Source organism: Nicotiana tomentosiformis, chromosome 9 (genome assembly GCF_000390325.3).
Source record: "Nicotiana tomentosiformis chromosome 9, ASM39032v3, whole genome shotgun sequence".
In the NCBI taxonomy this organism is placed as follows: domain Eukaryota; kingdom Viridiplantae; phylum Streptophyta; class Magnoliopsida; order Solanales; family Solanaceae; genus Nicotiana; species Nicotiana tomentosiformis.
The window spans coordinates 58,724,439-58,740,407 of record NC_090820.1 but is presented as its reverse complement, the minus strand read 5'-3'; the positions used below and the strand labels follow the sequence as shown (position 1 = coordinate 58,740,407).

Below are 15,969 nucleotides of genomic sequence, written 5' to 3'. Positions count from 1 at the left end.
ATTATTTATACTGACATCCCTTTTGCCTGGGGACAATGCGTTTCATGTCCGCAGGTCCCGATAGACAGGTCGAGAGACCTCCATGTAGGCTATCAGCTCAACGGAAGATGTGTGTGCGGTCTATTTGCTCCGGAGTTGCTTGTTTGGTCAATATGATTTAGACATGTATTGTTTGGTATGGCGGGACTATGTCCCGACCTTTATGACAATTATGTATTCTTAGAGGTTTGTAGACAGATGACATGTACGTAAAAGATTGTATGGCCTTCTCGGCCTATGTTCAGTGTACGAGTGGTTATTTTGGTCTTATTGGCCCATATGTCTTATGTATAAATTGGTATTACATGTTGTATTCTACTTATCTCACGGGAGCCTTTGTGAGTCAGTTATCTATGATAGTATGATATGAAAAGATATGTTATGTTAGTACTCAGTTGAGTAAGGTACCGGGTGCCCATCGCGGCCCATCGATTTGGGTCGTGACAACACACATACCTATAATTGCAATGCGGAATAAATTTCAAGGGACATTAAGTTTAGACTCAGAATTCATTATACGTTCTGATCTCAGGACATTAACTGGATCATCTTAGACTTTGTAATAAATGCTACCAACAAGAATGTACAAGGACAGAACAACGTTATTAAGAGGGGCTTAGAACTACCAAACCTTACAGTGTAGGGATAATTTAGAAGGAAGGAGAGAGTTACACTAACTCACTACTAGAAAGAAAGTAGCCCTACATACCTTGTCGAAGAATTAGATATATTCCTATGATGATAAATTTTTCCTCCAACGAATCTCTACAGTCAGTACAACAAGATGATAGATATAACAGTGATGATCCCAAACTCCTTCACACTAGATTCTCCTAAATTCACCTTCGACCCCTTCTTAAACTATTTGGGAAATTCTAAAGGGACAATTATAATGGGTTATATCTTTTTATACCATTTCAAGCCTAGGAAATTCTGTCATTCCACATGCTAAATGGGTCATCCCACCTCAGTATAGCACCAGGTGGAATAGCTGACGCAAGCTTGCTAAAATGCGTAATCCCCATCGCCTTCACACGTATTGCTGGCCAATTGGCCAGGCCAAAACCAAACTCACAAATCTTAAATTTTCAGGTGTGGGTGTAACATGTAGTCATTTCAGACTTTGTATTTAGTACTCCTTAGAGCTCTTGCACTCTATGACACTAGTCTTTGGAAGTTATATAGATAGTTGTGTTTGTTTTAGATTTATTATTTTGAGTTAGGAGCTTTCACTCTTTACTTATAAATTATGTTGTTAAATGTTTAGTTTTGCTTCTTTATTTACTGTACGTGTTTGCTTGCCTAGAAAGTGGGGTTAGGCCATCACGACCCCTCAGCTAGGATTTTAGGTCATGACAAGTTAGTTTCGGAGCCCTAGATTGCAAAGGTCTCATGAGTCATGGGTATGTCTGGTAGAGTCTCGGGTATTGATATAGAGACCTCTAGACTTATCTTCGAGAGACTATAGGATAATTTGGAAACTTCAGTATCTTTCTTTATCTATCGTGTAACTTTGTTCTATCCAAAAGTTTAAATCTTTATTCTCTATTCTCTCATATATGGTGAGGATACATGCTTCAGCTACAGCAGAGTAAGAACCAAAGTCCCAAGTTGTAGCCACTACTAGGGGTAAAGGATGAGGCAGGGATAGAGTGAGGACCCATCCTAGAGCATGTGTAGAGGCACCTACAACTACTCATGCTCATGCTAGAGTAGCATCAGACGATCCCCAAATAGCTCCAGATAGTGAGCAAATTCTGGTTCAGGATAAGTTGTTAGGACTATCTTGGGTTCCACAGGGGTTTAGTTCTACCCCAGTGCTTCAGGACACTTTTGTCAGTATGATTAGCTTTATGAGAGCATGGGTTAGGCAAGTGTACTTCCTATGGCATCAACCACTTCTTAGGTCAGGGGAGGTGCTCAGACTCCCACTACTCACACTCTAGAGCAGGTAGCTCATGGGTATCAGACTCAAGTAGTACTACCAACAAGTGTGGTTTAGCCTATTGTTGTAGCGCAGCCTGGGGTTAGGCACGCTTTATTTCAGTGGTGTGCCTACGGAGGACTACTAGGAGTCCTTAGAGAGATCATGAGATTTTGCAGAATTTGGGATTGCTAGATTCCAATGGAGTCAGCTTCACTGTCTTCCACATGCAAGGTTCGGCCAAGAGGTGGTGGCAGACCTATGAGATAGCCAGATCTGCAGGATGACCTCCTCTTACTTGGGCTCAATTTTCATAGCTAGAGGGATGATCTACGCAGTTTATTTAAGCATCTTTAGTAGAGTGGTATGATAGTCACCTAGTATGAGATGCGGTTGGTTAATTTGTCTCATCATGTGGCTATCATGATCCCTACTGAGAGAGAGAAGGTATGGCGGTTCATCAAGGGGCACGCTTATGGCATTAGACTTTTTATGGATAGGGAGGTTGCGATTGAGATTGCGTTCACTCAGGCAGTGTAGATTGCTAGAAGGATCAAGCGCATTCATAGCCAAGGGAGAGAGGCAATGAGTGACAAGAGCCTCATTGTTTAGGTGGTTTTAGTGGTGCCTCGGCTAGAGGTAAGAGTCATTTTGGTAGAGGTTATGCTATATGGTCGATCCAGTCAACACTCCTTATTTCTAATGGTGTTCAGGCAGTCATAGTACTTATAGTTCTCTCCTAAGGTAGTCATAATAAGGTACATCTCTAGCTCATGATCCTATTAGTGCACATCATATATAGAGTTCCTATAGTGGTCATTCGGGTCGACCTGGATAGCTTCAAGTTCAGGAACCATGTCAGTAGAGGGGTTGCTATGATTATGGGGATTTGAGGCACGTTGTGAGGCATTGTCCCAGGTCGTAGAGTGGTATGCCACAGCAGGGTACTCATGCTATGTTCCCAGTACCAGTTGCCACACCACCCGTCCAACTTGCAAGGCGTAGGGGTCAGCCAGTTAGAGGTGGAGGTCATCCAGGTAGAGGTTGTCTGAGAGGAGAAGGACAGTTTGGTGGGGGCTCAACCCCGTTATTATGAATTCTCGGGTAGGCCTGATGTAGAGTCATCTAATGCAGTTATCATATGTATTATCTTAGTCTGTCATAGAGACAATTAGTTGTTGTTTGAACTGGGGTTCTACTTTTTCATATGTATGTTCATAATTTGCTTCACATTTGAATATGCCTCGTGATTCTTTTGACATTTCTATTTCCATTTCTACACTAGCTGGGGATTCTATAGTAGTTGATCGGGTGTACCGATCTTGTGTTGTTATTATTAATGTTTTTTATATGACGGTTGATATCTTATTGTTGGACATGGTAGATTTTGATGTTATTCTTGGTATGGATTGGTTGTCCCCGTATCATGCTATCTTGAACTGTCTCGCCAATACGATGACTTTAGTTATGCCAGGGTTTTCTATACTAGAGTGGAGAGGGAACCTTGGCCATTCCACGAGTAGGGTGAATTCATTTTTGAAGGCTCAATACATGATTGAGAAGGTATGTTTAGCATATTTGTATTACATTCAAGATTCTAGTGCAGAGGTTCCTTCTATGGACTCGATACTGGTTGTGAGTGAGTTTTCAAAGGTTTTTTTGGCTGATTTAGCTGGCATTCCACCCGATAAGGATATTGACATGGTTCTGTGCACTCAGGTCATTTCTATTCTACCGTACCATATGGATCTAATCGAGTTGATAGAGTTGAAGGAGCAGTTGCAGGATTTTCTTGAAAAGAGATTATTATACCAAATATTACTCCTTGGGGTGCTGCGATGTTGTTTGTGAAGAATAAGGATTGTTCTATGAGGATGTGCATTGATTATTGATAGTTGAACAAAGTCACTATCAAGAACAAGTATCCATTGCCTTGTATTGATGATTAGGGCATCCTTTTGGTACGCTCTCATAGTACAAAGATCATGAGCAACACTTGCGGGTTGTACTTCAAACTGTAAATAATTGTCAACTATATGCCATATTTTTAGAGTGTGAGTTCTAGATGGACTCAAATGCATTAATGGGTCATGTGGTTTCTAGTGATTGTATCAAGGTTGATCCTAAGAAGATCTAGGCAGTACAGAATTGACCTAGACCCACTTCAGCTACGGAGATTCGGTTTGCATTTGGAAGGCTACTATCATTGATTTGTTGAGGGATCTGCATCTACTATTGCTTAAGCGCGAGGAGAGTTATCTAAAGCTCAAGGTTGCTTTGACTATGGCTCTAGTATTGGTATTGTCCATAGGTTTGATGCCCTACACCTTGTATTGTGATGCTTTGTGCATTAGGCTTGGTGAAGTTTTGATGCACGATGGTAGGGTGATTGCCTATGCTCATGAGAAGAATTATCCAGTTCATGATTTGATGTTGGCACATATAGTGCATGCGCTCATGATTTGGAGGAACTACTTCTTACGGCATGGCATGTGAGGTTTATACTGATCATTACAGTCTTCAACACTTGTTTCAGTAAAAGGATTTGAATTTGAGGCAGCAGAGATGGTTGGATTTGTTGAAAGTTTGATGATATTTGGGTCATTAGATTGACTATGTCTGCCCATTTCATTCCAGTGATGACTTCTTACACTTCAGAGAAGGTGGCTCAAATCTACATCAGAGATATTGTTTGTTTGCATGGTGTCCCCATTTCAATCATTTAACACCATGTACCCAGTTCAAATCACACTTTTGAAGAGCTGCTCAGCAAGAGTTGGGTACACAGGTAGAGCTTAGCACTGCATTTCACCAACAAATGGATGGTCAATCTAAGTGAACTATTCAGATCCATGAGGATATGTTGAGATCCTATGTTATTGATTTTGGAGGCCATTGGGATTAGTTTCTACAATTGACGGAGTTTTCCTACAACAACAACTACAAGTCCAGCATTCAGATGGAGCCTTATGAGGTTTTATATGGTAGGTGATGTTGTTCTCCTATTGATTGGTCTAAGCCTGGTGAGGCTAGGATGTTGAGTACGAATTTTTCCATGATACTTTGGAGAAGGTAAAGGTGATTAAGGATTGTCTTCGGACAGTGTAGGGTAGGCAGAAGATTTATGCGGGCAAGAACGTCCATGATGTGACATTTCTATATCCATTCGAGGACGAATATTTCTTTTAGAGGGGGAGAATCTAACAACCTGATAAGTCGTTTTGAGTTCTAGCACTCTGTTTTATGATTTTATACCTTGAATAGATTAATTTGTTGATATATGAATCGTGTTCATGGTTCATTTCAATTTTAGGAAAGTTAGATGTGTTTTGGTAAAGAAATCTTGATTCTAGAGCTTTAATGTTGTTGGAGTTGACCATGGTCAATATTCTTGATAAATGACCTCAGATCGGTATTGTCACGACCCAAAACAACACACCACAAGCGTCGTGATGACACTTAGTTTCTAAGACTAAGTAAGCCGATTATAATCATAATTCAAGCCATATTTGTTTGATAAAGATATAATTTAATACACGTGTCGAAACTAAAAGTGAAAATAATTTTAAAAACCTCCCAAGACTGGTAGTACTGAGTCACGAACTCTAACTGAATACATGAAATGATCGCAAGGATCGAATACTCAATATTGTTTGAATAATAAATAACAGTACAATAAAATGAAAAGACTCCAAGGAACTGTGATGACCAAGCAGCTCTACCTTGAATCCTTGCGATCCCACTCTAACTTTGTCCGAGTCCGATATATCCAATACCTGGCTCTGCACAAAAATATGAAAAAGTGTAGTATGAGTACACCACGGTCGATACCCAGTAAGTATCAAGACTAACCTCAGTGGAGTAGAGACGAGGTACAGTCAAGACACTCACTAATCTAATAACCTGTGCAATATGATATACAAGATAATAGAAAATAAATAGCAGTGATAGCAACACAAATCAACTAGTGATTTAAACAACAAGGCAACAGGAATACCGTAAATATTACTCAAACGAATAATAAACACAGGTACAACCAATTAATCAAGTCCTTTCAATATACATCTTTTATCTATAAGTTTTTCAATAAAAGTCTCTAGAATATAATCCTTTTCAATAAATATATTTTGAATATACTTCCTTCAAATAAATATCCCTCCATTATAATTCTTTCAAATAACTATCTTTCGAATATAATTCTTTCAAATATAATTCTTTCAAGTAAATATCTTTCAAATATACTTCTTTCAAGTAATTATATTTCTAATATAATTCTTTCAAATAAATATCTTTCTAATATAATTCTTTCAAGTAAATATCCCTCCAATATAATTCTTTCAAGTAAATATCTTTCAAATATACTTCTTTCAAGTAAATATCTTTCTAATATAATTCTTTCAAATAAATATCCTTCTAATATAATTCTTTCAAGTAAACATCCTTCAAATATAATTCTTTCAAATAAAAGTCACCTTGTAACACCTCATTTAACTTTCCTGGCGTGAGAAATATATTCAACATATAACATCAAATGACACGGCAATACCTTCGTGCACTTGTCTCATTCTCACCCAATACATATATGTAGATCAAATCAATTGGTACGGTAACACCCTTCGTGCATTTATATCTTTCTCACAGTGCATACATATAACAGTACCAACTAGGTGGGAGAAATGCCAATAACAATAAAAGAATTAAAGTGGAGGCACACAGGAAGCAACAACGACTACAAGTCACATAGAAAACAAAGGTGCACAATAACATCTCAATATAAAGGCATGAATGTATACACAACAAAACGATATCATAATATAATGTATGTCTCTCATCCTTGCCAGCACGGAAAAACCCTTTGTGCCATGAATATATGATAATATAAAAATAATTGTGCGGCATCTCCCTTCGTACTTTTACTCTCATCCTCATCTGATAATATAAATGAAATAGCACGGCATCACCCTTCATTCTTTACACTCTCAATGGCACGGCATCACCCTTTGTGCTTTACACTCTCAAATGGCACAGCATCACCCTTCATGCTTTATACTCTCAAATGGCACGACATCACCCTTCGTGCTTTACACTCTCCCTCACATGATAATATAGTTCAAATTGCACGGCATCACCCTTCGTGCTTAAAACTCTCCCTCGCATGATAATATAGTTCAAATGGCACGGCATCACCCTTCGTGCTTTACACTCTTCCTTACCAAGCACATGTATATCATTAACAAGCAAGGTAGAAAGCAAAAATAACATCAAGAAGAGTGTTTAAACCACAACACAATACAACAATTCATATCACAATTTGCCACTTACCAAAACCAAATTCCAAATATGTAGCAGAATCAATAAATGCTTCAACAAATAGCCCAAGGCTCCACAAAACATATATAAAACCTCAAAACAATCAACATAGGTGAAAAATACTCAGTATAGGGCAACACCTTCATCAATCCAATTTTTTGATAATTATATTAACTCTTCAATTTAAACTTATTTAATAAATATTGGCAGATAAGGATTCCATCATGAATTTAATTCCAAGAAAAATATCAAATCAACAAACACACGTAATTCACATAAAATCCAAATGACAATAACACCGAGTTATTATGTAAAATACAAACTTGACAAATAAGGAATGAGACGTGATAATTCAAGGATTTACTAATGCCAACAATTATCTAATTTAATACATAAGAATGCCCAAAACATTAACCCAATAAAATTTGCACTTATAAGCCTGAGTACGCACTCATCACCTCGCGTACACGGCTTTCAAATCACACAATTTTCACATAAGACTCAATGCCTAAGGGGTAATTCTCCCACTCGAGGTTAAGCAAGATGCCTACCTTATTGAAGTTATGTCGATATTCCAAAATTGCCTTCTTGCTTGAATTGACCTCCGGACAGCCCAATCTATCCAAATTAATTGTACCACTTTATTAAAATTCATCGGAAATAATTCCAGATAATAAAACACCAACTTACAATTTTATTCTAAAAAGTCAGCGCGGAGGTCCGCCCCTCGGAACCTGAAAAATATTTGACGAAATCCGAACACCCACTCCGATACGAGTTCAACCATACCAAAATTATCAAATTCCGATAACGTATCGCCCTTCAAATCTTAAATTAATGTCTAGAGGATTTCTACCATTTTCAACCCAATTCACTAATTTAGTAATAAAAATAACACTAGATTCATGTAATGTAACCAAAATCAAGTTAGGAATTCTTACCCCCAATGTTTTCCTTGAAGAACTCTCGAAATATCGCCTCACCCGAGCTTTCTTGGTCCAAAAATGGAAGAATGAGACAAAATTGGACTTTATTCTACTACCCAGAGATCTGTTCTTCGTGTTCGCGACCCTTCCCTCGCGTTCGCGATGAACAAATTCTCCAACAATCATTTTAAAACTCTTCTCAGATAGCCTCTAGTATAATGGTCGTAACATTTTGTACAGACTTCCAAATGAAAAATGGTTTAACCTTTTGGAAACTTGACTCAAAGGACTATAACTTTCATTTGTTACTCATCTCCTCATTTCTTATAGATTGCGAGATATAACCGTCCAAAGTCAGCCATGTGCAATAGAGATTTCCAAACTCTTCCCAGACAGCCTATAGTGTAACGTTTGGTACACAACTCCAAATGACAAATGGTTTACCTTTATAAAAACTAGATACAAAGGGCTACAACTCTTATTTTTGGATCATCTCCAAATTCCTTATAGATTGCGAGATATGAGCCTCCAAAGTCAGACTATTGCAACAGAGATTTCCTTCTTCGCGAACGCGAGAGTCTCTTCGCGAACGCGAAGAACAAAATCCCAGAAGCCAAATCCTTCTTCGCGAACGCAAGAGGCTCCTCATGAATATGAAGAACAATACCAGATATCAGCAAATCAGCATCCAAAGTAGCCCAAAATGATCTGAAACACACCCGAAAAACACCCGAGGTCCTCGGGACCTCAACCAAACATACCAAAGCGTCCCATAACATCATACAAACTTAGTCGAACCTTCAAATCACCTTCAACAACACCAAAAACACGAATTACATACGGATTCAAGCCTAATGAACTTAGAAATTTCTAAATTCCACAAATGACGCTGACACCTCCCAAACCATGTCTGAATGACCTCAAATTTGCACACAAGTCAGAAATGGCACAACGAAGCTATTCCAATTTCTAGAATCGGACTCCGACCCCGATATCAAAAAGTCAACCCTCCGGTCAAACTTCTCAAAAATTCATGTTTCGCCATTTCAACTCTAATTCCACTACAGACCTCCAAATAATTTTTCAGACACGCTCTTAAGTCCATAATCATCATACGGAGCTATTGACATCATCAAAATTTCATTACGAAGAAGTTTGCTCAAAAGTCAACTCTCTGGTCCACTCTTTACATTTAACCTTCTAAATAAGGATTGTTCTTTTAATTTAATTCCGAATCTTCAGTAATTCAACTCGACCACACCTACGGGTCATAATACATATTGCGAAATTGTTCGAGACCTTAAGTCACTGAACGAGGCATTAATTCTTAAAACGACAAGTCGGGTCGTTACAGGTATTTTGATGATTCTGGTAGGTTTGTATTATGATTTTGGACTCATACGTATATTCGGTTTTTGTCCCGAGTGACTCGTGACTGTTTGGGTGCTTATAGTTAAATGTTGGAAATTTGAGTTTATGAACATTTGAAATCCTTGAGTTTTGATGTTTGGTTTTCGATGTTATTTTAATTATTTAAGATTTTGAGAGAATTCCTGTAAGGTTTAAATACTTGTTACGATGTGTGGATTGGGGGCCGAGGGGCTCGAGTGAGTTTTAGAATGGTTTCGAACGTGGTTCATTGCAAATTTCTATTGTTGGTGCACTAAACTTGCACTTATCGTGCCTACGATGACCAAATTTGTAGGTGCAAGGTTGGCCCTGTGTGGGTTGGCTTTGAATATTCTAGGGAAAAGAGGTCCTAATAATGGGTCACACATGCGGCTTAATGGTGCGCGGGTGCAAGTCCACATCTATGTGATACTCATTCACATTTGTGAGAAAGGGCAGCCCGACAGCTAGTCGCATATGCGATGGGAAAGTGCTTAGGTGTGGAGCCACATCTACCTGATGTTGGTCCGCATCTGCGAAGGGATTCTGTATTGGGGAATGCCGCGCTTACGAGCATGATCACACTTGCGAAGTGTTGGTCGTTTCTGTGACGTCTGCACTTGTGTATGTTCAAAGCAATGAGCGAGTTGGGTCGCACCTACGATGTTGCTCCAAGGACAGTGTTGCACCAGAGATATTTGGGGCCTGGAAAAGGGGTAAGGGCTTCGAGTTTAGCTCATTTTATTCTATTTCAGAGATCTAGACTATGCGAGGAGGCAATTCTTTAGAGGACTTTCATCCCAACTTATAAGGTTAGTAATTTTAACTTAGCTTTGATTTATCTCCATAATTTCAATAGATTTTTACCCCTAAATTTAGGATTTCATAAGAGTAGAGAATAGGGTTTTCAGTAGTAAATTATGAGAGTTAATTAGGAGATTAAAACCTCAATTTGATGTCAGATCTTGAAACTAATCACACCTTTAGACTAGAGGAAGAATGAGTAATCAGAATTTGATCTTGATTTCGTATTTTGACTATGTGGGTCTGGGTTGCCTTTTTGTTGACTTAGCTAAATTATTTAAAGATTGAACCTTTTTTATACTAGGAAAGTTCCTTAAACTTTGAGTTATTTGAGAATTAATTGATTAGATTCGAGTTGTTTGGCGACTTGTGCTAAAGAAAAAACAGTATTGTAGTGTTGATTTGTTTTGGATAGAGGTAAGTGTCTTTGTTAACCTTGATTTGAGGGAATTAGGTTGTACTTGGGTCTATTTGCTACATTGATATATGTGTTGAGGTGACATATATGCATGGGACGAGTGTATTTGTGTTTGCAAGATTCTAAGCATGCCTAGAAAGTGCTAAATCATACAAGCATATGTGAACACCAAATAGGGGAACAATTATCTAATAATCAAAACAACTGATTGTGTCGCTACGTTCTTCCCCTCAAATAAATATTCGTACTCGAACGGGTTTAGAATCATACCTAGAATGATAAAACGATAAGGGTATATTCTCTGCATATCATGATCGATCTCCCAAGTCGGCCTCGACTACTTGACCTCAACTTCCAAACCGGTCTATCCAAAATGGCCCTAGGCTCTTCTTCATAAACTAGATTCTTATCCAACTTCACTGAACTGAAATGCAACATATGTGACTTGCCTTTTAATACTTCCAAAGCATGGAAATGCGAAATACTGGATGAACTCCCGACTAGCTGGGTGGTAAAGCAAGCTTGTATGCCATCTTACCAACTCTCTCTAGAACCTCAAATGGGCCAATAAACCTAGGGCTCAACTTGCTCTTCTTCCAAAATCTCATCATGTCCTTCACAGGGGAAACTCTAAGAAGAACCATTTCACCAACCATGCAAGCGACATCACAAACCCTCCCATCAGCATTAGTCTTCTGCCTGTACCGCATTGTATGAAGCTGCCTATGAATAAACTTCACCATCTCCGAAGCATCACGAACCAAATATGTGCCTAACAACCTAGCATCACCAGGATCAAACCAACCAACTGAAGAACGACACTACCTACCATATAAATCCTTATATGGAGCCATGTAGGAACTGGACTGGTAGTTGTTGTTGTAAAAAAACTCCTCCAATAGTAGTAACCAATCCCAATCGCCTCCAAAATCAATAACACGGGATCTTAACATATCCTCAAGGATCTGAATAGTCCGCTCGGAATGTCCATCCGTCTGTGGGTGAGATGCAGTGCTAAGCTCTACCTGTGTTCCCAACTCTCACTGAACGACTCTCCAAAAGTGCAATGTGAATTGAGTGCCCCAATCCTAAATGATAGAAATAGGCACACCATGCAAACGGGCAATCTGTCTTATGTAGACTTGAGCCAACCACTTTGAAGTGTAAGAAGTCATCACCGGAATAAAATACACATACTTGGTCTATAATGCACAATGATCCAAACAACATCAAACTTCTTCAAGGTCCATGGTAATCATACAACAAAGTCCATTATAATGTGCTCCCACTTCCACTCTGGTATATCTAATGCCTGAAGCAAACCAACGGGTCTCTGATGCTCATACTTGACCTGCTGACAATTCAAACACAGTGAAACATGCCCAACAATGTCTTTCTTCATCCTCCGCCACCAATAATGCGCCTTCAAGTCACAGTACATCTTTGTAGAACCTGGATGAATATAATACCCTTAGCTATGAGTCTCCTCAAGATTCAACTCCCTCAAACCATCAATGGTAGGAACACATCGACCCTGAAGTCGCAATACACCATCATCTCTAATGACCACCTCCTTAGCACTACTTTGAAGCAATGTGTCCCTAAGGACGAGCAAATGGGGATCATCATAAGGATGAACCTTAATGTACTCAAACAACGACAATTGCACAACAACACAAGCAAGATCTCTACCAGGCTCGGAAATATCCAATCTCACAAATCTATTATCCAAATCCTAATCATCTATAGCCAAAGGCCTCTCCACAACTAGAATAAATGGCAAACTCCCCATACTTTTTGCCTTCCTACTCAAAGAATCTTCTACCATATTTTCCTTAATCGAATGATATAATATAGTGATATCATAATTCTTCAACCACTCCAACCACCTTTGCTTCCTAAAATTCAAATTCCTTTTCTTGAACAAGTGTTGAAGACTTCAATTATCAGTGTAAATCTCACATGATACACCATACTGGTAATGCCTCCAAATCTTGAGTGCACGCATAATAGCCGCTAACTCCAAGTCATGAACCGGATAATTTTCTCATGGTTCTTCAACTGTCACGACGCATAAGAAGTCACCTTACTATCATGCATTAACACCGCTCCAAGTCCAGCATGTGAAGCATCACAATACTGTATATGACCCTGAACCTTTGGGAAACATCAACACTAGAGTTTTAGTCAAAGCAGTCTTCAGCTTCTGAAAGATCTGTTCACACTCGTCATACCATCTAAGGGAAACGCATTTCTAAGTCAACTTGATCAATAGGGCTGCAATAGATGAAAACCCCTCTACAGATCGACGATAGTAGCCAGCCAAACTAACAAAACTCCTAATCTCCGTAGATGTAGAAGGTCTAGGCCAACCCTAAACCGCCTCAATATTCTTCGGATCAACCTTGATACATCACCAGACATCACGTGTCCTAAAAATGCTACCGAGTCCAACCAAAACTCATAGTTGGAAACTTAGCGTACAACTTCTTCTCCTGTATAATATGAAGCACAATCCTCAAATGTTGCTCATGTTCCTCCTAACTACGAGAATATACCAAGATGTAATTAGTGAACACAGTGACAAAAGAATCCAAAAATGGCTGGAACACAGTGTGCATCAAATGCATGAAAGCTTCTAGAGTATTAGTCAAATCAAAAAACATCACCAAGAACTCATAATATCCATAACAAGTCCTAAAGGCTATCTTAGGGATCAGATGCCCTAATCTTCAACTGATGATAACCTGATTTTAAATCAATCATTGAAAACACCCTGGCACCCTTAAGCTAGTCAAACAAATCATCAATACGAGAAAAGGGATACTTGTTCTTGACAGTGACCTTATTCAAATGCGTGTAATAATTGAACATCCTCATAAAACCATGTTTCTTCTTTACAAACAACACCGATGCACCCCAAGGAAAAATATGCGGCCTGAAAAATCTTTTTTCCAAAAACTCCTACAACTGCTCCTTCAATTTATTCAATTCATCCGGAGCCATGCTATACGGTGGAATAGATATGGTCTAAGTGCCAGGCACCAAATCAATACCAAAATCAATATCCCTGTCAGGTGTCATGTCCGATAGGCTTACAGGAAACACATCTGGAAACTCCCTTACTACTAAGACTAAATCAATAGTAGGAATTTTAGCACTAATATCTCTACCAAGGCCAGGTATGCGAAACACCCTTTCTTAGCCATCTACTGAGCCTTCAGAAAATAAATTACCCTAATAGGGGTATGACCAAGAGAACCTTTCCTTTCCAACCTAGTTATCCCCAACATAGCCAACATCATAGTCTTAGCATGACAATCAACAATATCATGATACGGAGATACCCAATCTATTCCCAAAATCTCATTAAAATCTACAATATTCAACAATAGATGATTAACCCTAGTCTCATATCCCCCAATTGTAACCACACACAAGACCGATATACATAATCCACTACAATAGAATCACCAACAGGTGTGGATAAATTAAGATGCATATAACGAGAACCATGGGGCATATCCAAATAAGGAGCAAAATATGATGACACATATGGATAGGTAGACCTTATTCAAACAATACAGAATTATCTTTATGAAGAACCAAAATCATATTTGTATCACTGCAATTGAGTCCATCACCTTGGGTCTACCCAGGAAAGCATAGCACGAGCCTGACACCCACTAGTCTACCTCCACCTAACTGGCCCCTCCTCTAGGGCGACCTCTAACCACATGTCCTCCCCTCTTGATGACTAGGAAGGGGATGGAGCAACACATGTAAGAACCACTAGCTAAAAAATCTATGGAGTCATTCCCCTAATAAGGCTAGGACAATGCCTCCTCAAATGACAAAATTCTCAACACTCATAACAAGCCCTGCCCATCTAAGACTGCTAAATCTAAATCTGGCCCTGATGACCTATATACCCACTGGAAGACCTTGAATAAATGGAGCACGGTACGAACTTACTGGCTGAAAGATCATGGAACTGGAGTGCTGAAGGATGATCAACTCGCTGCTCCACATGCTACATGCTATGTAAAATCAGTTGGCCTACCCTGATGGCCTCTACCAAACTGGCCTCTACCTCCAGATGAGGTACCACTGAAGTATCTCTCCCCAGACTATGAATATGATCGATCTACGAACTATCCCCACAACCTAGTGGAAAGTAGTCTCAATCTCTGACTCCGAGCCATAGTAATCATGATGCTAGAATTCAAACCCTCAATGAATCACCTCACCTTCTCCACCTCGGTGGGTATCAAGAAAGCTACATAATGAAAGAACTATATGAATATCGCCTCATACTCAGTCATAGTCATGTGATCCTGCTGAAGATGCTCAAATTGGCCTCTTAACTAATCCCTCCTGCTGTGTGCGATGAACCTCTCAAGAAACAACTAAGAGAACTGAGTCCAAGAAAGGAGATGAACTTGTTCTCCCGCCCAACTTGTAGGTCTTCCACCATCTCCGGGCAGCCCCTCTCGACTGAAATGTAGTGAACTCCACCCCATTGGACTCTACCAAGCCCAAGTTGCTAAGTGTTTGATGACATCTGTCTAGAAAATTCTAAGCATCCTTTGAAGCATCACCATAAAAGTGATGAGGGTGTAACCTCTGAAACCTCCCCAACCTCTTCTTCTCATCAAAAGAAATAACATGCATAACCAAAGGTCTAGCTGCTACTACAGGCTGCTCGCCACAACTTAGAAATACTCTCGTCATCTAAAACATTATTTTTTCCTACTCCAGAGTACGAGTGTTAGAGGTCTGAACTCCTGCTCCAGCCTAAGATGTGGCTAGAGCCACTTGAATTAATCCAGCCGATTCAATGCACCAACAAAAATGACCATCTTGCCATGGACTCCTGAAATACTAGTGCAACAACAAAACCCTCTGGATGTTGAGCTGGCACTGGAGCCTCAACCTGATCATCAACATCTACCTGATCCACAGGTGGATCCATAGACACTGCCCTAGTGCACTAATAGGCTCCGGTCGATGCTCTGCCGCCGCCACTATGTGGCCCCTGGTGGAAGCCTTGGCCATACCATGGGCTTTGCCACTCACGACTACAACTGGTGGTACTGCCTCTCCATCACCCGTTGTTGTTGAAGTGTGCGTTCTCACTAACTGTGAGAGAGTAAAAG

The 15,969-nt window shown here is 39.6% G+C and overlaps 1 protein-coding gene across 1 annotated transcript; it reads right to left on the bottom strand.

Annotated features, from left to right (window-relative positions):
• Nucleotides 1-11,310: 11,310 nt before the first annotated feature.
• On the bottom strand, nucleotides 11,311-12,251 carry LOC138898852 (uncharacterized). The gene is made up of 2 exons (XM_070184958.1): nucleotides 12,072-12,251; nucleotides 11,311-11,631 (listed from the first exon to the last, which is right to left on the bottom strand). The coding sequence occupies exons 1-2, from the start codon at nucleotides 12,249-12,251 to the stop codon at nucleotides 11,311-11,313; spliced, it is 501 nt and encodes a 166-aa protein (XP_070041059.1).
• Nucleotides 12,252-15,969: the final 3,718 nt, after the last annotated feature.